This window comes from Stegostoma tigrinum, chromosome 6, assembly GCF_030684315.1.
Source record: "Stegostoma tigrinum isolate sSteTig4 chromosome 6, sSteTig4.hap1, whole genome shotgun sequence".
NCBI lineage: Eukaryota > Metazoa > Chordata > Chondrichthyes > Orectolobiformes > Stegostomatidae > Stegostoma > Stegostoma tigrinum.
In genome coordinates this window covers 114739760-114763932 of record NC_081359.1, presented here as the reverse complement: position 1 = coordinate 114763932, position 24173 = coordinate 114739760, and the positions used below count along the sequence as shown (strand labels likewise).

Here is a 24173-nt window from a genome sequence, read left to right as displayed (position 1 = left end):
GGAGCAGAGGGATACAGAGCTTGGAAAATAGGTGACAGGTTTAGATAGGGGATCTGGATCAGCGCAGGCTTCGAGGGCCGAAGGGCCTGTTCCTGTGCTGTAATTTTCTTTGTTCTTCTATGTTCTTAGTTCTTAAAAATTTGGGTCAATTGCCACAGCATCCTGGGATACAACTCATCCAGTTCTGGGGATTTGTCCACTTTTAAACCCACCAAATCCTCTAATACCTCCTCATTCCAGACATCAATCTGCTTTCTTCTTTGATGAAGTGAGCAGGAAGGTTGATGAGGGCAGGGCAGTACACATAGCCTATATGGATTTCGGTAAGGCCTTTGACGCGGTTCCACATGGTAGGCTGCTCTGGAAGGTCAGATCACATGGAATTGTGGGAAAGCTGCCAAATTAGATACACAATTGTTTTAGAGATAGTTTTTTTTTCTGAAGAAGGGTCTAGGCCCGAAAAGTCAGCTTTCCTGCTCCTCTGATACTACTTGACCTGCTGCGTTCATGCAGGTCTACACCTTGTTATCTTGGATACACAATTGGCTTGATGGAAGGAAGCAGAGAGTAATAATGGAAGGATGCTTATCAGACTGAGGGCCTGTGACGAGTGGCATTCCTCAGAGGTTGGCTCTGGGCCCATTGCTGTTTGCTGTCTATTTCAATGATTTGGATGAAAATGTACAAGGCATGATTAGTAAGTTTGTGGATGACACTGGAATAGGCGATATCATGGACAGTGAGGGAGGTTATCAGAAATTGCAGCAGGATATTGATCAGTGGGGGAAGTGGGCAGAGAAATGGCAAATGAAGTTTAATATAGATGTGTGAGGTGTTGCATTTTGGAAAGTCAAATCAAGGTGGGAGTTTCATGTTGAATGGTTGGACCATAAGGACTGTAGTGGAACATTGGGACCTTGGAGTTCAGGTGCACAGTTCTCTGAAAGTGAAGTCTCGGGTAGACAGGGTAGTGAAAAAGGCTTTTGGCACAATGGCCTTCATCAGTCAGGGCATTGAATACAGAAGTTAGGAAGTTATATTGTCATTGTTCCGGTCATTGGTAAGGCCGCACATGGAATATTGTGTTCAGTTTTGGTCACCTTGCTACAGGAAGGATGTTCTTAAACTGGAAAGAGTGTAGAAGACTTTTACAAGGATGTTGTCAGGACTCAAGGGACTGAGTTATGGGGAGAGGTTGGATAAGCCAGGACTTTTTTCATTAGAGTGTAGGAGATTGAGGAGGAGATCTTATTGAAGTGTGCAAGATCATGGGAGGAATGGATAGGGTGCATGCACTCAGTCTTTTTCCCAGGTTTGGGGAATTGAGGACTGTAGGCATCAGTTTAAGGTAAGAGGGAAAAGAATATATGGGAACCTGAGGGGCAACTTTTTTACACAGAGGGTGGTACACATATGGAATGAGCTGCCAGCGGAAGCAGTCGAGGCAGGTACAGTAACAACATTTAAGAGGCATTTCAATGAATACATGGATAGGAAAGGGTGAGAAGGAGATGGGCCAAGTGCAGGGAAATGAGGTGAGCGTGTATGTACATTTTGGTCAGCATGGACCAGTTTGGACCAAAGGGCCTGTCTCTGTGCTGTTGGGCTCTACGATTCTATCCTCCTTCTTTCAAGTGGAAGCAGACGTGACATTCTCGTTTAACACTCTCGCAATCTCCATCAACTCAAACCTCAGATTTTCGCCTTCATCCCTAATGGTCCCTGCTCTTTCTCTGGCTATCCTCTTCCCTTGATACTTTGTTAAATATCTTGGAACTCTCTCTAATCTTACCCTCCAGCGTTTCTTCATGACCCCTCTTTGTTCTCTGAAGTGCTTTCCAAAAATTCCTTTTGTGCTGTTAATATTCTGATTTCCGTGAATTTGCTTCCTTTGTACCTGTTGTATGTCTCTCTTTTCCTTTCTATCCAGGCCTGAATACTCCCAAACATCTTGTTGCCCTGACATTTCACACGAAAGAGAACATGTTGAGTCTGTACCCCCACGAGTACCTTTTGGAATGCCTTCCGCTGTTCTGGTGTAGATTTATCCTCAAACATTTGTACTCAGTCTACTTTCGCCAGATCCTGCCTTATTTTAATGAAGTCTGATTTACCCTAATCCAAAACCCATAGTTGCAGACCATTTTCTCCTTTTCCAGAACAGTGTTATGGTTATTTTCACAAAACTGCACTCTCACTGTCACCTTAAACACCTGTCAGCTTTGTTCCTCAGAATATGGTCTAGCGCTCTCGTAGGACCATCTATATGTTGATATGAAAAAGTTTCCTGAACACATTTCACAAAATCTGCCCCATTTAATCCCCTATAGTATGATTATCCCAATTAATGTCGGGGAAGTTGAAATATAATTACCTGATTATTTTTACATGCCTCAGTCAGTTAATTGATTATCTACTCCTCAGTTGCCTGCTGACTGTTAAGGGGCACATAATATGCTCCCTGTAATTCATAGAATCCCTACAGTGTGGGAACAGGTCCTTCGGCCCAACAGGCCCACACCAACTCTCAGAGCATCCCACCCAGACCCATCCCCCATAATCCACCAAATCTACACCTCCCTGAACGGTATGGGCAATTGAGCATGGCCAATCCACCTAACGTGCACATCTTTGGACTGTGGGAGGAAACCCACGCAGACATGGGAAGAACGTACAAACTCCATACAGACAGTCGCCCATGGGTGAATTGAACTCAGGCCCCTGGCACTGTGAGGCAGCAGTGCTAACCATTGAGTCACCATGCCATAATGTGACTTTGTCCTTTTTAATTCCTAAGTTCTACCCAATGAGCCTTTTTTGAAGACCCTTCCAAGATAGTGTCCCTCCTTAGTTAATAATGCAACACCACGTCCTCTCTCACATTCTCCCCTGTTCTGCATGAAGATCCTATACCCTGGAATGTCGAGTTGCCAGTCCTGCCCTTCCCTCTGCCATGTCCCTCTGATGTCAATAACATTGCAATTCAACCTGTCAATCAATGCATTGAACGTGTCTGCCTTCCCTTATATACTCCTAGCATTGAAATGTAGGCCATCCAATCTCACATTATTCCCTTGAAATTCAACATGGCAAACTCCCTCTGACTTGTTACCTTTACTAAAATATACTGTGTCCCTGTTGTACTAACATTCTGTGTCTCCTCCAAACTAGTTTAAACTCATCCCAACAGCATAAATAAACCCCGAGATAGTGGGAACTGCCGATGCAGGAGAATCTGAGATAATAAGCTGTAGAGGTTGATGAACACAGCAGGCCAAGCAGCACCAGAGGAGCAGGAAAGCTGATGTTTTGGGCCTAGAGCCTTCTTCAGAAATGGGGAAGGATTTCTGAAAAACCTGTTTCTGATGAAGGGTCCAGGCCTGAAACATCAGCTTTCCTGCTCCCCTGATGCTGCTTGACCTGCTGTGTTCATCCAGCTCTACATCTTGTTATCTCAGCATTAATAAACCTCCCTGCAAGAATCTTGGTCCCATTCTAGGTCAGGTGTGGACCATCCCACTTGTACACGTCCCACCTTCCCCAGAAATGGTCCCAGTGATCCAGGAATCTAAACCATTCCCTCTTGCACCAACTCCGAATAGTAATTTGCCCTATTTTTCTATTTCAGTGCACACTCACCCGTGACTGGGAATAATCAGAGTTTACAACCTTTGAGGTCTTGCTCTACAATCTACTACCTAGCTCCTTGAACTCTTGATGTATGACCTCATCCCTTATTCAACTTGTATTGTTGGTATCATTGTGTACCGTAACCTCCATTATCACCCTCCAATTTCAGGATGTCCAGCAACCGCTCAGTGACATCCTTAACCCTGCCACCATCCTGCAGTCATGCCTGGAGCCACAGATCTTCCCAAATGGCTTACGAAACAAATTAGGGATAGTACTGGATCTAAAGAGGAGGCATATAGAATAATCCAAAAAATGCAGCAAGCCTGAGAATTGAAAGCATTTTAGAATTCAGCAAATGAGGACAAAGTATTTGGTTGAGTGGGAAAATAGAATGAAAGTAAAATTGCAACAATATAATAACAGACTAAGAAGGCTTCCATAAATGTGTGAAAAGAAAGATTAGCAAAGACAAATGCAGGTCCCTAACAGCTAGAAGCTGGGGGAATTATAATGGGAAACAAAGAAATGGCAAAAAAAATTGACACAAACTATGTTTCTGTCTTCACAAAAAGAGACTACAAATAACTTCCCTAAAATATCAGGGAACCAAGGGTCCAGCGAGAAGCAGGAAAATGGTGCTGGAGAAATAAATGATGTTACAGGCTAACAAATCTTTATGGTTTGATGATCGATATTTCAGAATGCTAAAGGAAGTAGCACTGGAAATACTGGAGGCATTGCTGGTCATCTGCAAAAGTTTGATAGACTCAGGAGCAATTTCTGCAGTTTGGAGTGTGGCAAATGTACCCCCTTTATTTAAGAAGTGAGGGAGAGAAAAAGCAGATCTACAGACCACACAGTGTGAAGCTGGATGAACACAGCAGCCCAAGCAGCATCAGAGGAGCAGGAATGTTTGACATTTTGGGTCAAGACCCTTCTTCAGAAATGGGGGAGGGGAAGGGGATTTTGAAATGAATAGGGAGACAGAAGGAGGGTGAGAGGAGACAGACAGGTCAAAGAGGCTGGATTAGAGTCAGTGTAGGTGAATGTAGGTGGGGAGTTAGGGAGGGGTTAGGTGAGTCCAGGGAGGACAGACAGCTCAAGGAGGCAGGATGAGGTTAGTAGATAGGAGATGGGGGTGGGGTTTGAGGTGGGAGGAATGGTTAGGGAGGCAGGGATGCGCTGGGCAGGTTTCGACATGTGGTCAGGGGAGGGGAGATTTTGAAGCTTGTGATGCCCACACTGATACCCTTGGGCTGCAGGGTTCCCAAGCTCCTGCATCTTTTGGGTGACGTCATTGTGGCAATGCAGGAGGCCCAGGATGGGCATATCATCCAATGAGTGGGATGGGGAGTTGAAATGGCTCGCAACTGGGAGGTGGTAGTTGTTTGTTGCAAACTGATATGGAGGGAAGGTCTTATCAGTTCGCAACAAACAACTATACCTCCCAGTCGCGAACTATTTCTAGCCCATAGCTAGTCCCTGCCTCCCTAACCATTCCTCCCACCTCAAGCCCCACACCCATCTCCTACCTACTAACCTCATCCCACCTCCTTGACCTGTCCGTCCTCCCTGGACTGACCTATCTCCTCCCTACCTCCCCACCTACATTCACCATTACTGGCTCTAACCCCGCCTCTTCGACGTGTCTGTCTCCTGTCACCCTATCTTCTCCTTTATCCATCTTCGATTCGCCTCGCCCTGTCTGCCTCCACTCAAAACGACAAACTTTCCTGCTCCTCTGATGCTGCTTGTCCTGCTGTGTTCATCCAGCTTCACACCGTGTTATCCCAGATTCTCCAGCAATGGCAGTTCCTACTATCTCCAGAGCTACAGACCAATGAGTCTTACATGTGTTGTGATGATCATGAGAACAGAAGAATGCATTAAAAGGATTAGGCAAATTTAGCATGGTTATAAAAGACATATCATACTTTACTGATCTATATGACCTTTTGGGGTTCATCCAAGGTGCATCCAAACTTGCTGATAACACAGAATGAGGTCAGGTTGTCAGGACGATGCAAGGAAGCTTCAAGATTATTTAAACAATAATTATTAAACTGTTTCGGGGCCACTGCTGTTTGTTATTTTTATAAATGACCTGGCTGAGTGTGCCGAAGGATGGCTTAGTAAATTTGCAGACGACACTAAGGTCGGTGGAGTTGTGGATAGTGCGGAAGGATGTTGCAGGTTACAGAAGGACATAGGTAAGCTGCAGAGCTGGGCTGAGAGGTGGCAAATGGAGTTTAATGTGGAAAAGTGTGAGGTGATTCACTTTGGAAGGAGTAACAGGAATACAGAGTACTGGGCCAATGGTAAGATTCTTCATGATTTTTCATTTTCGGGAGGAGAGCGAGAGCCAGACAGAGAAAGCATCAGGAGGCTGCCGGGAAGGTAAGGATTTTTTTTTCCCACTTTAAAAAGCTTACCTCGAGCGGGAGCGGTCTTCATTTTTGGGAGGAGAGTGAGAGCCAGACAGAGAAAGCATCAGGAGGCTGCCAGGAAGGTAAGGTTTTTTTTCCCATTTTAAAAAGCTTACCTCGAGCGGGAGCGGTCTTCATTTTTGGGAGAAGAGCGAGAGCCAGACAGAGAAAGTGCCAGGAGGCTGCCGGGATGGTAAGGTTTTTTTTTCCCACTTTAAAAAGCTTACCTTGAGCGGGAGCGGTCTTCATTTATTTGGGCAGCGGCTGGAGGAGGCTTTAAACTAATGTGGCAGGGGGATGGGAACCAAATATTGGACAGAAAAGAGGTGGTAATGAAAGCCTGTAGGGAACTAGACAATGGAGTCAGTGTAATGAAAGGGAATAGTAGTCGGGGAGCAGATGATGAACATAAAGGGACAGATGGTCTGAGGTGCATTTGTTTTAATGCGAGAAGTGTAGTAGATAAGGCAGATGAGCTTAGGGCTTGGATCGATACCTGGAAGTATGATGTTATTGCTATTACTGAGACTTGGTTGAGGGAAGGGCATGATTGGCAACTAGTTGTCCCAGGATATCGATGCTTCAGGCGGGATAAAGAGGGAGGTAAAAGGGGTGGAGGAGTTGCAGTAATGGTCAAAGACGATATCACAGCCGCACTGCAGGAGGGCCCCATGGAGGGCTCAAGCAGTGAGGCAAGATGGGTAGAACTCAGAAATAGGAAGGATCCAGTAACAATGTTGGGGCTGTACTACAGGCCTCCCAACAGCGAGCGTGAGATAGAGGTACAAATATGTAAACAGATAATGGAAAGGTGTAGGAGAAACAGGGTGGTGGTGGTGGGAGATTTTAATTTTCCCAACATTGACTGGGATTCACTCAGTGTTAGGGGTCAAGACGGAGCAGAATTTGTAAGGTGTGTCCAGGAGGGTTTTCTACAGCAGTATGTATGTAGTCCAACTCGGGAAGGGGCCATACTGGACCTGGTGTTGGGGAAGGAACCCAGCCAGGTGGTTGATATTACAGTAGGGGACTACTTTGGAAATAGCGGCCACAATTCCGTAAGGTTAACAATACTCATGGACAAGGATGGGAGTGGTCCTAAAGGAAGAGTACGAAACTGGGGGAAGGCCGACTATACCAAGATTTGGCAGGATCTGAGGAATGTAGATTGGGAGAAACTGTTTGAAGATAAATCCACATTTGATATGTGGGAGGCTTTTAAGGAGAGGTTGATTAGCGTGCAGGAGAGACATGTTCCTCTGAAAATGAGGAATAGAAATGGCAAGATTAAGGAATCATGAATGACAGGTGAAATTGTGAGACTAGCCAAGAGGAAAAAGGAAGCATACATGAGGTCTAGGCGGCTGAAGACAGACGAAGCTTTGCAAGAATATCGGGAATGTAGAGCGAATCTGAAATGAGGCATTAAGAGGGCTAAGAGAGGACATGGGATATTGCTGGCAAACATGGTTAAGGAAAATCCCAAAGCCTTTTATTCATATATAAAGAGCAAGAGGGTAACTAGAGAAAGGATTGGCCCACTTAAGGACAAAGAGGGAAAGTTATGCGCTGAGTCAGAGAAAATGGGTGACATTCTTAACGAGTACTTTGTATCGGTATTCACCAAGGAGAGGGACATGACAGATGTTGAGGTGATGGATAGATGTTTGCTTAGTCTAGGTCAAGTTGACATAAGGAAGGAGGAACTGTTGGGTATCCTAAAAGACATTAAGGTGAACAAGCCCCTACGTCCATAGAACATAGAACATAGAACATTACTGCACAGTACAGGCCCTTCGGCCCTCAATGTTGTGCCGACCTGTCATACCAATCTCAAGCCCATCTAACCTACACTATTCCATGTATGTCCATGTGCTTGTCCATATTCCATGTACGTCCATATCCTTGTCCGAATGGGATCTATCCCAGATAACTGAGGGAAGCGAGAGAGGAAATAGCCAGGGCCTTAACAGATATCTTTGTAGCATCCTTAGACTTGGGTGAGGTCCCGGAGGACTGGAGACTTGCTAATGTTGTCCCCTTGTTTAAGAAGGGTAACAAGGATAACCCAGGTAAATATCGACCAGTGAGCCTGACGTCAGTGGTAGGGAAGCTACTGGAGAAGATACTGAGGGATAGGATCTATTGCCATTTGGAAGAAAATGGGCTTATCAGTGATAGGCAACATGGTTTTGTGCAGGGAAGGTCGTGTCTTACCAACTTAATAGAAGTCTTTGAGGATGTGACAAAGTTGATTGTTGAGGGAAAGACTGTAGATGTCATATACATGGACTTCAGTAAGGAGTTTGATAAGGTTCCCCATGGCAGGCTGATGGAGAAAGTGAAGTTGCAAGGGGTCCAGGGTGTGCTAGCTAGACGGATGAAAAACTGGCTAGGCAACAAGATACAGAGAGTAGTAGTAGAAGGGAGTTTCTCAAATTGGAGACCAGTGACCAGTGGTGTTCTACAGGGATCTGTGCGGGGACCACTGTTGTTTGTGATATATGTAAATGATCTGGAGGAAGGTGTAGGTGGTCTGATCAGCAAGTTTGCAGATGACACTGAGAGTGGTGGAGTAGCAGATAGTGAAGGGGACTGTCAGAGATTACAGCAGAATATAGATACACTGGAGAGTTGGGCAATAAATGGCAGATGGAGTTCAATCTGGGCAAATGCAAGGTGATGCATTTTGGAAGATCAAATTCAAGGTCGAATTATACAGTAAATTTGATAAGGTTCCCCATGGTAGGCTCATTCAGAAGGTCAGGAGGAATGGGATACAGGGGAACTTAGCTGTCTGGATACAGAATTGGCTGGCCAACAGAAGATAGCGAGTGGTAGTAGAAGGAAAATATTCTGCCTGGAAGTCAGTGGTGAGTGGTGTTCCACAAGGCTCTGTCCTTGGGCCTCAACGGTTTGTAATTTTTATTAATGACTTGGATGGGGGATTGAAGGATGGGTCAGCAAGTTTGCAGACGACACGAAGGTTGGAAGTGTCGTTGACAGTATAGAGGGCTGTTGTAGGCTGCAGCGGGACATTGACAGGATGCAGAGATGGGCTGAGAGGTGGCAGATGGAGTTCAACCTGGATAAATGCGAAGTGATGCATTTTGGAAGGTCGAATTTGAAAGCTGAGTACAGGATTAAGGATAGGATTCTTGGCAGTGTGGAGGAACAGAGGGATCTTGGTGTGCAGATACATAGATCCCTTAAAATGGCCACCCAAGTGGACAGGGATGTTAAGAAAGCTTGTGGTGTTTTGGCTTTCATTAGCAGGGGGATTGAGTTTAAGAGTGGTGAGATCTTGTTGCAGCTCTATAAAACTTTGGTTAGACCGCACTTGGAATACTGCATCCAGTTCTGGTCGCCCTATTATAGGAAAGATGTGGATGCTTTGGAAAGGGTTCAGAGGAGGTTTACCAGGATGCTGCCTGGACTGGAGGGCTTATCTTATGAAGAGAGGTTGACTGACCTCGGACTTTTTTCATTGGAGAAAAGGAGGAGGAGAGGGGACCTAATTGAGGTATACAAGATAATGAGAGGCATAGATAGAGTTGATAGTCAGAGACTATTTCCCAGGGCAGAAAAGGCTAACACGAGGGGTCATAGTTTTAAGCTGGTTGGAGGAATGTATAGAGGGGATGTCAGAGACGGTTTCTTTACACAGAGAGTTGTGAGAGCATGGAATGCGTTGCCAGCAGCAGTTGTGGAAGCAAGGTCATTGGGGACATTTAAGAGAGTGCTGGACATGCATATGGTCACAGAAATTTGAGGGTGCATACATGAGGATCAATGGTCGGCACAACATCGTGGTATGAAGGGCCTGTTCTGTGCTGTACTGTTCTATGTTCTATGTAAATGGAAAAGTCCTGGGGAAAATTGATGAACAGAGAGATCTGGGTGTTCAGGTCCATTGTTCCCTGAAGGTGATAACGAAGGCCAATAGGGTGGTCGAGAAGGCATATGGCATGCTTTCCTTCATTGGACAGGGTATTGAGTACAAGAGTTGGCAGGTCATGGTGCAGTTGTACAGGACTTTGGTTCGGCCGCATTTAGAGTACTGTGTACAGTGCTGGTCGCCATATTACCAAAAGGATGTGGATACTTTGGAGAAGGTGCAGAGGAGGTTCACCAGGATGTTGCCTGGTATGGAGGACACTAGCTACAAAGAAAGGTCGAGTAGATTAGAATTATTTTCATTCGAAAGACGGAGATTGAGGGGGGACCTGACTGAGGTCTACAAAATCATGAGAGGTATAGACAGGGTGGAGAGCAAAAAGCTTTTTCCCAGAGTGGGGGACTCAATTACTCGGGGTCATGAGTTCAAAGTGAGAGGAGGAAAGTTTAAGGGAGATATGCGTGGAAAGTTCTTTACACAGAGGGTGGTGGGTGCCTGGAATGCGTTGCCAGCGGAGGTGGTAGACGCAGACACGTTAGCGTCACAGACCCTTAGAAAATAGATGACAGGTTAGACAGAGGATCTTGATCAGCGCAGGCTTGGAGGGCCGAAAGGCCTGTTCCTGTGCTGTAATTTTCTTTGTTTTTTGTTTTTTTGTTCTTTGTTCTTGGTAGTGTGGATGAACAGAGAGATCTTGGTGTCCATGTGCATAGATCACTGAAAGTTGCCACCCAGGTTGATAGGGTTGTTAGGAAGGCATATGGTGTGTTAGTTTTTATTGGTAGAAGGTTTGAGTTTCGGAACCATGAGGCCATGCTGCAGCTGTACAAAACTTTGATGCGGCCACACTTGGAGTATTGCGTATAGTTCTGGTCACCGCATTATAGGAAGGATGTGGAAGCATTGGAAAGGGTGCCGAGGAGATTTACCAGGAAGTTGCCTGGTATGGAGGGAAGGTCTTACGAGGAAAGGCTGAGGGACTTGAGGCTGTTTTCGTTAGAGAGAAGAAGGTTAAGAGGTGACTTAAGAGAGACATACGAAATGATCAGAAGATTAGATAGGGTGGACAGTGAGAGCCATTTTCTTTGGACGGTGATAGCTAGCATGAGGGGACATGGCTTTAAATTGAGGGGTGATAGCTATCAGACAGATGTCAGAGATATGCTCTTTACTCAGAGAGTAGTAAAGGTGTGGAATGCCCTGCCTGCAACAATAGAAGACTCGCCAAGTTTAAGGGCATTAAGTGGTCATTGGATAAACATATGGATGATAATGGAATAGTGTAGGTTAGATGGGCTTCAGCTTGGTTTCACAGGTCGGTACAACATAGAGGGCCAAAGGGCCTGTACTGCGCTGTAGTGTTCTACACATAGAACGCAGAACATAGAACAGTACAGCGCAGAACAGGCCCTTCGGCCCTCGATGTTGCGCCAACCTGTGAACTAATCTAACCCCATCTCCCTACACTATCCCATCATCATCCATATGCTTATCCAAGGACTGTTTAAATGCCCCTAATGTGGCTGAGTTAATTACATTGGCAGGCAGGGCGTTCCACATCCTTACCACTCTCTGAGTAAAGAACCTGCCTCTGACATGTGTCTTAAATCCATCACCCCTCAATTTGTAACTACGCCCCCTTGTACAAGCTGAAATCATCATCCTGGAAAAAAGACTCTCACTGTCCACCCTATCTAATCCTCTGATCATCTTGTATGTCTCTATTAAATCCCCTCTTAGCCTCCTTCTCTCCAATGAGAACAGACCCAAGTCCCTCAGCCTTTCTTCATAGGGCCTGCGCTCCAGACCAGGTAGCATTCTGGTAAATCTCCTCTGCACCTTTTCCAATGCTTCCACATCCTTCCTGTAATGGGGCGACCAGAACTGCACGCAATATTCCAAATGAGGCCGCACTAGCATTTTATACAATTGCAGCATGAGATCACGTCTCCGGAACTCAATCTCTCTACCAATAAAACCGAACACGCCGTAAGCCTTTTTAACAGCACTATCAACCTGGATGGCAACTTTCAGGGATTTATGTACATGGACACCAAGATCCCTCTGCACATCCACACTACCAAGAATCTTTCCATTGACCCAGTATTCAGCCTTCCTCTTATTCCTCCGAAAGTGCATCACCCCACATTTATCTGTATGAAACTCCATTTGCCACCTTTGGAATGTGGAATGTAGTATCAGAATATGGGGTAGGCCATTTACAACTGACATCAGAAGAAATTTCTTCATCTAGAGATTGGTGCGTCTCTGAAATTCCTTGCCACAGAAAGTGCTGAAGCCAAAACAATAAATATTTTCAAGGAAGAGTTACATATAATTCATTGAGTTTAGGGGATCAAAGGGGATGGGGTAAAAGCAGGAAGACAGGACAGAGTTGGATCAAATTGTATGGAGGAACAGGCTCGAAAACCTGAGTCCTGTTCCTATTTTCTACATTTCTTTGACTCTCACTGGGGTACAGTCCCACACACACACTGACTCTCACTGGGGTACAGTCCCACACACACACACTGACTCTCACTGGGGTACAGTCCCACACACACACACTGACTCTCACTGGGGTACAGTCCCACACACACACACTGACTCTCACTAGGGTATGAGTCCCACGCACACACTGACTCTCACTGGGGTACAGTCCCACACACACACACTGACTCTCACTAGGGTATGAGTCCCACGCACACACTGACTCTCACTGGGGTACAGTCCCACACACACTGACTGTCACTGGGGTACAGTCCCACACACACACTGTCTCTCACTGGGGTACAGGGTCCCACACACACTGACTCTCAATAAGATTTTACTGTATTTACCCCTCATTGTAATCCTGTGACTAATGGCAGAATAATTATCTTATAGTGCGGAAAGATTTGTTTCCATGAAGTCTGGACATGGTCAACGTCATAAATTGGAATAATATTGTCTGAGATTATGGATTTATTGAAGAAATCCCAGTCTAATTGCCAAGGTATGTTTCTGTGGTTTCACGTGGTGTCAGGATTCTTGATTGGATGGAGTATGGCAAAGTCAGATGAACCTCTCATTCTTCAAATTGATGAGGAACAGCCACCTTTTACCATCATTGGAGATATCAATGCAGGCCTGCCTCCTGGGCATACAACTAGTAGCTTCTTCATTCACGAGACTGAAGGAACAGGCATGTCGTCAGACTTAATTATTGATGAAACCACCGGGATTATCAAAACAGCCAAAGTGTTGGATCATGAGTCCAGAGATAAGTACAAGTTTGTGGCTGTAAACTGGGGAGGTGATGCGGTGGAGGTGGTTATAATCGTCAATGATATCAATGATAACTCTCCAGTTTTTCCGAGCAGGGAAATGAAACTGAACGTACCTGAACAAACACCTGTGGGAACACGTTTTCGTTTGGATTCAGCTATTGATGCAGACGGAGGTCAGTTTAGTACACAGGGCTATCTTATTAAAGATGGAAATGTGGGGCAAGCCTTTCGGCTTGAAACTAAGAAACTTGCAGAAACACTGGACCTGGAATTAGTAGTCAATAATCCCCTGGACAGGGAGAAGAGATCCACTTACACTTTAGTCATTGAAGCCTTTGATGGTGGAACTCCCCGCAGAACCAGTCAGATGACCCTGGATGTCTCCATTTTGGATGTAAATGATAATGCTCCAAGATTCAATCAGACTCGATACTATACCATGATCTCAGAGAGCCTACAACCTGGCAGCAGTCTTCTGCAGGTCTTTGCCACAGATATGGATGAGGGAAATAATGGTGTGGTCATTTATGACATCAACAGGAGGCAGAGCGATCCCAATCAGTATTTTGTTATTGATTCTAAGACAGGCATTATCAAGTTAAATAAAGGTTTGGACTATGAAATGAAGAAAGTTCATGAGCTCGTGGTCCAAGCCAGAGATAATGCCACACATCCTGAAGTAACAACAGCATTTGTAACAGTCCAGGTAAAGGATTATAATGATAACCAGCCCACACTCACCATCATCTTTCTTAGTGAAGATGGTTCACCTCATATATCAGAGGGAGCTCAGCCAGGCCAATTTGTGGCCAGGATCTCTGTATCTGATCCTGACTATGGAGAATATGCCAAAGTCAATGTATCTCTGGATGGTGGTGATGGTAAATTTGGGTTGACTACAAAGGACAATATTATTTACTTGATTTGTGTAGACCAGATGTTAGACAGAGAGGAGAAGGATACTTACCAGCTGAGTGTCACTGCAACTGATTCTGGAACACCACCGTTGAGGGCGGAATCCACATTTACCATCCATGTAACCGATGTTAATGACAATCCTCCGGTCTTTGATCGCTCTGGGTATCGACAGTCTATCCCAGAGGTTCTGTATCCTGGCAGCTTTGTGCTACAAGTAACAGCAACAGATAAAGATGAGGGCAGTAACGGTGAAGTTGTGTACAGTATTACAAGTAATGCAAACTCCCACTCTGAATGGTTCACCATCGATCAAACGACTGGTGTTATTACCACGGCAGCAACTTTGGATTACGAAACAGATCCTATTCCCAGGCTGGTGGTGACAGCCACTGATCGAGGAAATCCTCCCATGTTCTCCTCTGTTACTGTCACTATTGCCATCCAGGATGTGAATGATAACGAGCCTGTGTTCAGCCGCAATTTTTATAACACATCAATCAAAGAACATGTTCCAATGGGGACCTGCTTCCTCCAGGTAAGATCGTTTGTACTGTTTTTTTTTGTAATTTTTATAAATTGTACATGTTAATGAACCTGTTAACTCTAAATGCTCCAGCATTCTGAGTGGAATAAAAGCAAGAAGTGCTGGAGAAACTCAGCTGGTGTAGCAACATCTGTGGAGAGAAACAGGGTTAATGTTTAGAATGTGATATTTCTATTGTTCCAAAAAATGAACTCGATTTCTGTCCACAAATGCGGTTGAATTTCTCCAGCACTCCCTCCATTTGTTTCAAATTTGCAGCATCCACGATATTTCTTTTTATGTCATAGTTGTACAGGACTTTGGTTAGGCCACAGCTGGAGCACTATGTGCAGTTCTGGTCATCACACTATTGCAAGGATGTGATTGCCCTGGAGGGGGTGCAGAGGAGACTCACCAGGATGTTGCCTGGGATGGAACAGGTTACTGATGAGGACAGGCTGTTAAGCTTGGGTTGTTTTCTTTTGAGCAGAGAAGGTTGAAAGGGACCTGATAGAGGTGTATGAGATTATGGGAGACATGGACAGGGTGGACAGAAACCAGCCACTTCCCTTAGTTGAAGGGTCAATAATAAGGAAGTATTTTAATAGAAAGGGCAGGAGGCTTAAAAAGGGTTTGAAGCATTTTTTCACCATGACGGTAATGGGGTCTAGAATATGAGATGACAAAGTGTGAAGCTGGATGAACGCAGCAGGCCAAGCAGCATCTCAGGAGCACAAAAGCTGACGTTTTGGGCCTAGACCCTTCATCAGAAAAGGGGGAGGGGGAGACGGTTTTGAAATAAATAGGGAGGGGGGGAGGCAGATCGAAGATGTATAGAGGAGAAGTTAGGTGAAGAGGAGACAGACAAGTTAAAGAGGCGGGGCTGGAGCCAGTAGAGGTGAGTGTAGGTGGGGAGGTGGGGAGGGGATAGGCCAGTCCGGGGAGGACGGACAGGTCAAAGGAGCAGGATGAGGTTAGGAGGAAGGAAATGGAGGTGCAGCTTGAGGTGGGAGGAGGGGATAAGTGAGAGGAAGAACAGGTTACGGAGGCGGGGACGAGCTGGGCTGGTTTTGGGATGCAGTAAGGGGAGGAGAGATTTTGAAGCTTGTGAAGCCCACATTGATACCATTGGGCTGCAGGGTTCCCAAGCGGAATATGAGTTGCTGTTCCTGCAACCTTCGGGTGGCATCATTGTGGCACTGCAGGAGGCCCAGGATGGACATGTCATCTGAGGAATGGGAGAGGGAGTTGAAATGGTTCGCGACTGGGAGGTGCAGTTGTTTATTGCGAACCGAGCGTAGGAGTTCTGCAAAGAGGTCCCTAAGCCTCCGTTTGGTTTCCCCAATGTAGAGGAGGCCACACCGGGTACAGCAGATGCAGTATACCACATTGGCAGATGTGCAGGTGAACATCTGCTTAATGTGGAATGTCATCTTGGGACCTGGGATGGGGGTGAGGGAGGTGGTGTGGGGGCAGGTGTAGCACTTCCTGCGGTTGCAGGGGAAGGTGCCGGGTGTGGTGGGGTTGCAGGGGAATATGGAGAGGACAAGGGAGTCAGAGAGTGCGGTCCCTCTGGAAAGCAGACAAGAGCGGGGATGAAAAAATGTCTTTGGTGGTGGGGTCGGATTGCAGATGGCGAAAGTGTTGGAGGATGATGCATTGGATCTAGAGGTTGGTGGGGTGGTATGTGAGGACAAGGGGGATTCTCTTATGGCGGTTATTGCGGGCGCGGGGTGTGAGGGATGAGTCACAGGAAATGCGGGAACATGGTCAAGGGCGTTCTCGACTACTGCAGGGGAGATGTTGCGGGTCCTTGAAAAACGAGGACATCTGAGATGTACTGGAGTGGAATACCTCATCCTGGGGAGCAGATACGGCGGAGATGAAGGAATTGGGAATAGGGGATGGCATTTGCACAGGAAGGTGGGTGGGAGGAAGTGTATTCCAGGTAGCTGTGGGAGTTGGTGGGCTTGAAATGGATATCAGTTTCTAGTTGGTTGCCTGAGATGGAGACAGAGAGGTCCAGGAAGATAGGGATGTGTTGGAGATCATCCAGGTGAACTTGAGGTTGGGATGGAAGATGTTGGTGAAGTGGATGAACTATTCGAGCTCCTCTGGGGAGCTCGAGGTGGCGCTGATACAGGCATCAATGTAACGGAGGAAGAGGTGGGGTTTGGGGCCAGTGTAGGTATGGAAGAGGGATTGTTCCACATAACCTACAAAGAGGCAGGCATAGCTTGGGCCCATGCAGGTACCCATGGCCACCCACTTTGTCTGTAGGAAGTGGGAGGAATTAAAAGAGAAGGACTAGAATCTGCTGCCTGGGAGGGTAGTTGAGGCAGGAATGCTCACAATGTTTAAAAAGGCGCCTGGATGAGCACATGAAATGTCATAACATTCAAGGTAATGGGCTTAGTGCAGGAAAATGAGACTGGTGTATTAGCCTATTCTGAAGAAGGGTCCCACCCAAAACGTCAACTTTCCTGCTCCTCTGATGCTGCGTGGCCTGCTGTGTTCATCCAGCTCCACACTGTGTAGATTTGGTGCAGTTTTTGACAGTGCTGATTTGATGGCCAAAGGAAGTCTTTTGCACTGTATGAACGTCTGATTCTACGTATTATTTCATATACCTCCATGAGCACCACATGATCCATCAACCAGCTTTCTTCAATAAGCAGCACAATGATTAATTTAGCTCTGAAGAAGGGTCACTGGACTTGAAATTTTAACTCTGTTGTCACTTCACAGATGTTTTGCCAAACCTGCTGAGTTTCTCCAGTAATTTCTGGTTTTCTTTACTTTGGATCTTCAGTATGATTGGTGTAAAGACATAAAGCTGCTTAACAGTTTTATACATGAAAATGTAAATGTCTACCCTTGTAAATACCGCCAAAACATACATACACACAATCACATAACAGGACATGAAGCAAGGAAAGAGATTTCAGTACAGATATTCACTTTACACAAGTATTTTTCCAGAAACAGGAGAACTGAGCTGGGAAATATCCTCCCCATATCAGAGATTGAATATCATATTCTATCTGCTTTCGTACCCTTCTCTGACAGTCAAAACCTCTGGAAGGCCTCAACTCTAATCAAGGTGTCCAGTCGTTAGCTGAAATCATATTTTTCCAAAAACTACCTGTTGCAAAAGGGTTCAAATTGTGCCCCTGAGATGCTGCTGGGCCAGCTGTGTTCATCCAGCCTCACATTTTATTATCTATTTCAAATGTCCAAGTGACTACTTTTAAAAAAATCCAGGTATTTGCAGGATTGAAATGTGTAATTTTCCCATAATTCTTCAAAACTCAAATCCTCATAAGAAACTAAATGTGAAGCCTTCATGACCTTGTGTAGATTTTTAATCATTGCTTGAAAGAAACAAAACACTCAGAAGACTGGCCACTCGAGCAGGTTCATATTAAATTGTTCCCTGGACTCAGGGTCAGAGGACTGACTGAGCTGAAACATTTGATTGACCAAAGCAAAGTAACCTGTCCTTCGCTAAACAGACCAAACTCTTATAACTGAAGGCAACTGTTTTAAATTACTCCATTCCAATTTTGTTTCATGCAGATACAAAAAATAATGAAAAAGGAAGAGAAGCAGAAAGAATGAAACTACAAGCCAGTTAGCTTAACATCTGTCATCAGGAAATTGTTAAAAGCTGTTTTGAAAAAGTGATCTCAAGGCACTTAATGAGTTTGAGGTAATCAGGCAGAGTCAACATGGAGTTTATTGGAGTTATTTGAGGAGGAAACATGTGCTGTGGTGGTGGATACTCTGTACTTCAACTTCCTGAAGGTATTTAATCAGGTGTCACATCAAACGTTATTGCAGAAAATAAGCACTCATGGTGTTGGGGGCAATGTATTGACTTGGATGATAGATTGGCTGGTGACCTGGAAGTAGAGAGTAGGGATAAGTGGGTCATTTTCAGGCTGGTAGGATGTCCCAATGGTATGCCATGGGGTTGGGGCTGGGATCTCAACTTTACAATTTATAGAAATGATTTGGATGAAGCAATAGAAGGGTGGGAACTACATTTGCTCTTACCATAAAGTAAATATGAAAGTGAGTTGTGAAGTCACCATTGGGAGACTAAGAAGTATATATATTGGTTAAATGAATGTAGAATTTATTTTAACAATGAAATATACGTTGCTTAAACAAAAGGAATAAAAATAACAAAAGAAATGCAAGCTTTCTAGACATAACGCAATTTGAAAGATTCATAACACATGACAAAGCAAAATCCCATCGACTTCCAAGACCACAATATGACAGGGAATCAAAATGCAGAAAGGCTTTCCCTACCTGTCCAATCAACAGGTTTGAGTTAACTGCTACTAGTTCCAGCCCTCTAAGCAATGAAAGCTTTTCCTTGAACAATCACAGACTAAGATCTTAGACTTTTGCAACTTTCAATAAATAATACACGTTTTTAAAAAAAGTTCATGCTTTGTGGGTGTCACCGGCTGGACTAACATTTATAACCTGTTCCTAGTTGCCCTTGAGAAGGTGGTGGTGATGCTGCCTTCTTAAACTGCTGCAGTCCTCCTGATGTAGACGTACCAATTTGTCATTAAGGAGGGAATTCCGGGAGTTTGACCTAATGACACCGAAGAAACAGTGACATAGTTCCAAGTAAGGATAGCGAGTGGAACTTGTAGGTGGTAGTGTTCCCATGTATCCTCTGCACTTGTCCTTCCAAATGGTTGAAACTAGGAACAGGAATCAGCCATTCAGTCCATTGAGCATGTCTTGCCATTCAATATAATCATGGTAGATCAAACACTCAAGCCATCCTTATAATCTTGTACATCATTGATGATCAGAAATCTATCAATCTCAATCTTAAACTTACTGAAAGAAAAACTTCCACAGCCTTTTGGGGCAGAGAATTCCAAAGTTTCACAGAGTGATTGTAACAAAATCAGCCAGGTAGATCTCATAAAATATGGGTTTCCTGATTGAAGCTGTTAATCTGATCTAATCAGAGAGACCTGGCAGACGGATATAAACAAGAATGTCAGGAGTTCTGTTCAATCTAGGAGCTGTCTCTGTGCTAGCTGGATCAGTGTCAGGCAATGTCCACCTGTAGATAAAGGGCAACTTGGTGATGGGATACAGGCCTTCATGGATTTATTTCGGTGGTGATGGGAAAAGAATACGCTCCTGAAGAGATTTACTTGCAGTAGACATCTTTGAATTGGAATAAACATTTCTGGCATCATGCCGCTATTTGGAAAGCTTGATTACCCTGATGCTACCATCAAATACTAGGCCCAATATGTGAAAAGAATGCATTATGTTTTTTCCAGGCAAATAAACACGGGGTCAGATGAAAGGCAATGAGTAATTCTCCTGACAACGTGTGGCCCTATGGATTTCATTGGTTTTTAGGAGGCTAACTTTCCCAGAGGGACCAGATATCAAAACCTTTCAAGAATTGACAGATTTAACGAAGGAATATTATGACCCCAAGCCTCCTCTAATTCTGAGACACTATCGGTTTTACTTGACAGTTTGAGAAACAGAGGAATCCATATGAGGATTTTTGATGAGGTTGAGATGACTGGCTGAGGCATAAGACTTTGGTTTAACACGAAGTGAGGTGCTGAGAGATGATTTTGTATGTGGGATTAATGATGTGATCATGCAAAAGCACCTTCTAACTGGACTTCAAACAGGCACGACAACAGGCTTTGTCGTTAGAAAATGCAGCAAGTGGAGTATATGAGCTGCAGGATATTCCGATGGAAGTGGACAGCCTCACCAGGCTGACTGAGCTTGGGGAACACCACTTGAATGAAGGCAATTGCACAGCCTCACTCAGAACATATTCTGGACTGTGGGACTCTAGGTCAGCCCACAGCAAAACCCCAAAACAAAGCCATGCCTTGGTCCAACAATTACAATTTTCCTGGGGATGCAAGCCGGAGGGCCATTGTTGTTGCTGCTAGCATGCAGACTCAAACCAGCAGAAGCACCAGGCCTGAATTGAGTAAGAGGACTCTTAGCCCGGTATCCGGGAGAGTGCACACCATGGAAAGACCACCTACATCTGGTTTGGAACAATTAAAAATTGCTTAACAGCATCCAAATGATAACCAATTCAAATAAATGTCTGGTTAAATGATCACCCAGTTCTAATAGAGGTTGATACCAGTGGGGATATATCAGTGATCACAGAACCAGACTTTAACAAAATTCAAGATAATAAAATGTGAGGCTGGCCGAACACAGCAGGCCCAGCAGCATCTCAGGAGCACAAAAGCTGATGTTTCGGGCCTAGACCCTTCGTCATTAACAAAATTCACTCTGGACTCCAATCCTTAAGTTTGCATAAGACCTTGAGAATCTGTATCAGGTAGCCCCTACAGATTAAGCATGTAAGTTTGGTTCTGGTCTCTTTTGAGAAGCAGTTGGTTCAGTTATCACTGATTGTAGTAAAAGGCTCCAGCCCAAGCTTGATTGGGTAGAATTGGTTAAGAAAAATTTAACTTGATTGTCTCAACATTTTTCAATTATAAAATGGCTGTCTGGATAAAGTTTTCATTGAATACCCAGAAGTTTTTTTTTCTGGGATGTCTGGAGACTATCAAGAGTGTCAAGGCCACCTTACATGTTGAACAATTCTACAATTCTTCAAGGCCCACCCAGTGCCATTTACCTTACAGGCAGAAATCAGGAGGCTGGAAAGCGAAGGAATCGTCAAACCCGTACACTTTGTGGAATGGCCCCAGCACTGGTCATACTGATTGTGAAACCCAATGGGCCGGTTTGTTTTTGTGGGGTTTCAAACAAATGGTAAACTGCTTTCCACAGCTGGATAATTACCCAATCCCTGACATAGAGGATTTATAAACAAACATTGCTGGTGTGGGCTGTCCATCATGAAGCTGGATATGAGCCATGCATATCTGCAATTGTAGTTACATGAGGATTCACAGAAGTATAGAACATAGAACATAGAACATTACAGCACAGTACAGGCCCTTCGGCCCTCGATGTTGTGCCGACCTGTCATACCGATCTCAAGCCCATCTAACCTACCCTATTCCATGTACGTCCATATGCTTGTCCACTGACGACTTAAATGTACCTAAAGTTGGCGAATCTACTACTGTTGCAGGCAAAGCGTTCCATTCCCTTACTACTCTCTGAGTAAAGAAACTACCTCTGACATCTGTCCTATATCTTTCACCCCTCAATTTAAAGCTATGCCCCCTCCTGCTCGCCGTCACCATCCTAGGAAAAAGGCTCTCCCTATCCACCCTATCTAACCCTCTGATTATTTTATATGTTTCAATTAAGTCACCTCTCAACCTTCTTCTCTCTAATGAAAACAGCCTCAAATCCCTCAGCCTTTCCTCGTAAGACCTTCCCTCCATACCAGGCAACATCCTAGTAAATCTCCTCTGCACCCTTTCCAAAGCTTCCACATCCTTCTTATAATGCGGTGACCAGAACTGTACACAATACTCCAAGTGCGGCCGCACCAGAGTTTTGTACAGCTGCAGCATAACCTCTTGGTTCCGGAACTCGATCCCTCTATTAATAAAAGCTAAAACACTGTATGCCTTCTTAACAGTCCTGTCAACCTGGGTGGCAACTTTTAATGATCTGTGTACACGGACACCGAGATCTCTCTGCTCATCTACACTACTAAGAATCTTACCATTAGCCCAGTACTTTGCCTTCCGGTTACTCCTACCAAAGTGTATCACCTCACACTTGTCCGCATTAAACTCCATTTGCCACCTCTCAGTCCAGCTCTGCAGCTTATCTATGTCTCTCTGCAACCTACAGCATCCTTCGTCACTATCCACAACTCCACCGACCTTAGTGTCGTCTGCAAATTTACTAACCCATCCTTCTACGCCCTCATCCAGGTCATTTATAAAAATGACAAACAGCAGTGGACCCAACACCGACCCTTGCGGTACACCACTAGTAACTGGCCTCCAGGATGAACATTTCCCATCAACTACCACCCTCTGTCTTCTTTCAGCAAGCCAATTTCTGATCCAAACTGCTATATCTCCCACAATTCCATTCCTCTGCATTTTGTACATTAGCCTATTGTGGGGAACCTTATCGAACGCCTTGCTGAAATCCATATACACCACATCAACCGGTTTACTCTCATCTACCTGTTTGGTCACCTTCTCAAAGAACTCAATAAGTAATACCCTATAAGGGTTTGTACCAATATATGAGACTGCCATTTGGGGTATCATCAGCCTCTGCCATTTTTCAGTGGATGATGGGGAACATTTTGCAAGGTCTACCCAGGTCACCTCTTATCTGGACGTTGTGCTAATAACTGGGAAGACCAATAAAGAGCACAGTGCTTAAGTGTTTCCCCAGTGTGCGTGTATGCCTTAGGAGGGGAAGAATGTGTGTTCCAGGTACCCCAAGTGAACTGCTTGGGCTACAGAGTCAACAAGACTGGGTTGCACCCTTTGGAAGATAATGTGATCAAAGATGCTGCAGTTCCCTGTCTGTTTTGGAGCTTAGGTCTCTCCTTGGGCTGGTGAATTATTACAGAAGGTTCATACATATGCGACAGGTGGTGGAATTTGAATTCAATAAATATCTAGAATTAAGAATCTATTGATGACCATGAATCCATTGTCGATTATCAGGAAAAATCCATCCTATTCACTAATGTCCTTTAGGGAAGGAAACTGCCATCCTTTCCTGGTCTGGCCTACATGTGATTTCAGGCCCACAGCAATGTGATTGACTCTGAACTGCCCTCTGGGCAATCAGGGATGGGCAATACATGCTGCTTGATCAGTGATGCCCTCATCCTGTTAATGAATAAAAAAATTGTAGGTCTACCTCTCACACAATTACAGTAACAACTCCACCAGATCTACTAATGGGGAGAAGACTCCGCACCAGGTTAAATCTGATATTCTTGGAGCTGGGGAGGGGAGAAATCAAGAATGCCAATGTCAGATGCAAGATCCCCATAAGTGAGAGAGGCAGTTTACGTCAGGAAACAAAGTTTGGTGTCGAAGTGACGGAAGTAGAACTGCGTGGGTAACAGGGATGGTGGATAAAATGTCAGATCCAGTGATGTACAAAGCTCAAGTCAATGAGGCAGTCCTGAACAATCAGGTGGACGACATGAATGCAGCGAGCTCACAAATGGGGCAGGGGCAAAACATACCCAGACCCTTAGAACATCTTCAAGGCTCTCAGCACCTGTGGGATCTTCCTTTACAGCCTCTGTTTAATAAAAGAATCTCTTCACTTCTGCCTTAAAAATATTCAAGGGCTCTGATTTTACCACCTTCTCTTGAGGAAGTGAGTTCCAAAGTCTTATGACCCACGGAGACTTTTTTTTTGCCAAATCTCTGTTTTAAATGGGTGGTCCTTTTTTTTTAAAGAACCTCCATGAGCTACACTAATGCATCTTATAGGTGGACATTAAGGAGCAATGGTTGAATCCTCCTTGATTTGCTCACATGTTTCAGAAGGCATTA

At 44.8% G+C, this 24173-nt stretch overlaps 1 protein-coding gene across 2 annotated transcripts in view; it reads left to right on the top strand.

Annotated features, from left to right (window-relative positions):
• Positions 1-24173, top strand: part of LOC125453604 (protocadherin-16-like) — a 344257-nt gene that overhangs the window by 4166 nt on the left and 315918 nt on the right. For both annotated transcript variants that reach the window (XM_059646911.1, XM_059646910.1), the window contains exon 2: positions 12844-14679. In XM_059646911.1, coding sequence (XP_059502894.1) covers positions 12916-14679 — 1764 coding nt within the window. In that variant the 5' untranslated portion in view covers positions 12844-12915. The remainder of the gene's footprint in view (positions 1-12843; positions 14680-24173) is intronic.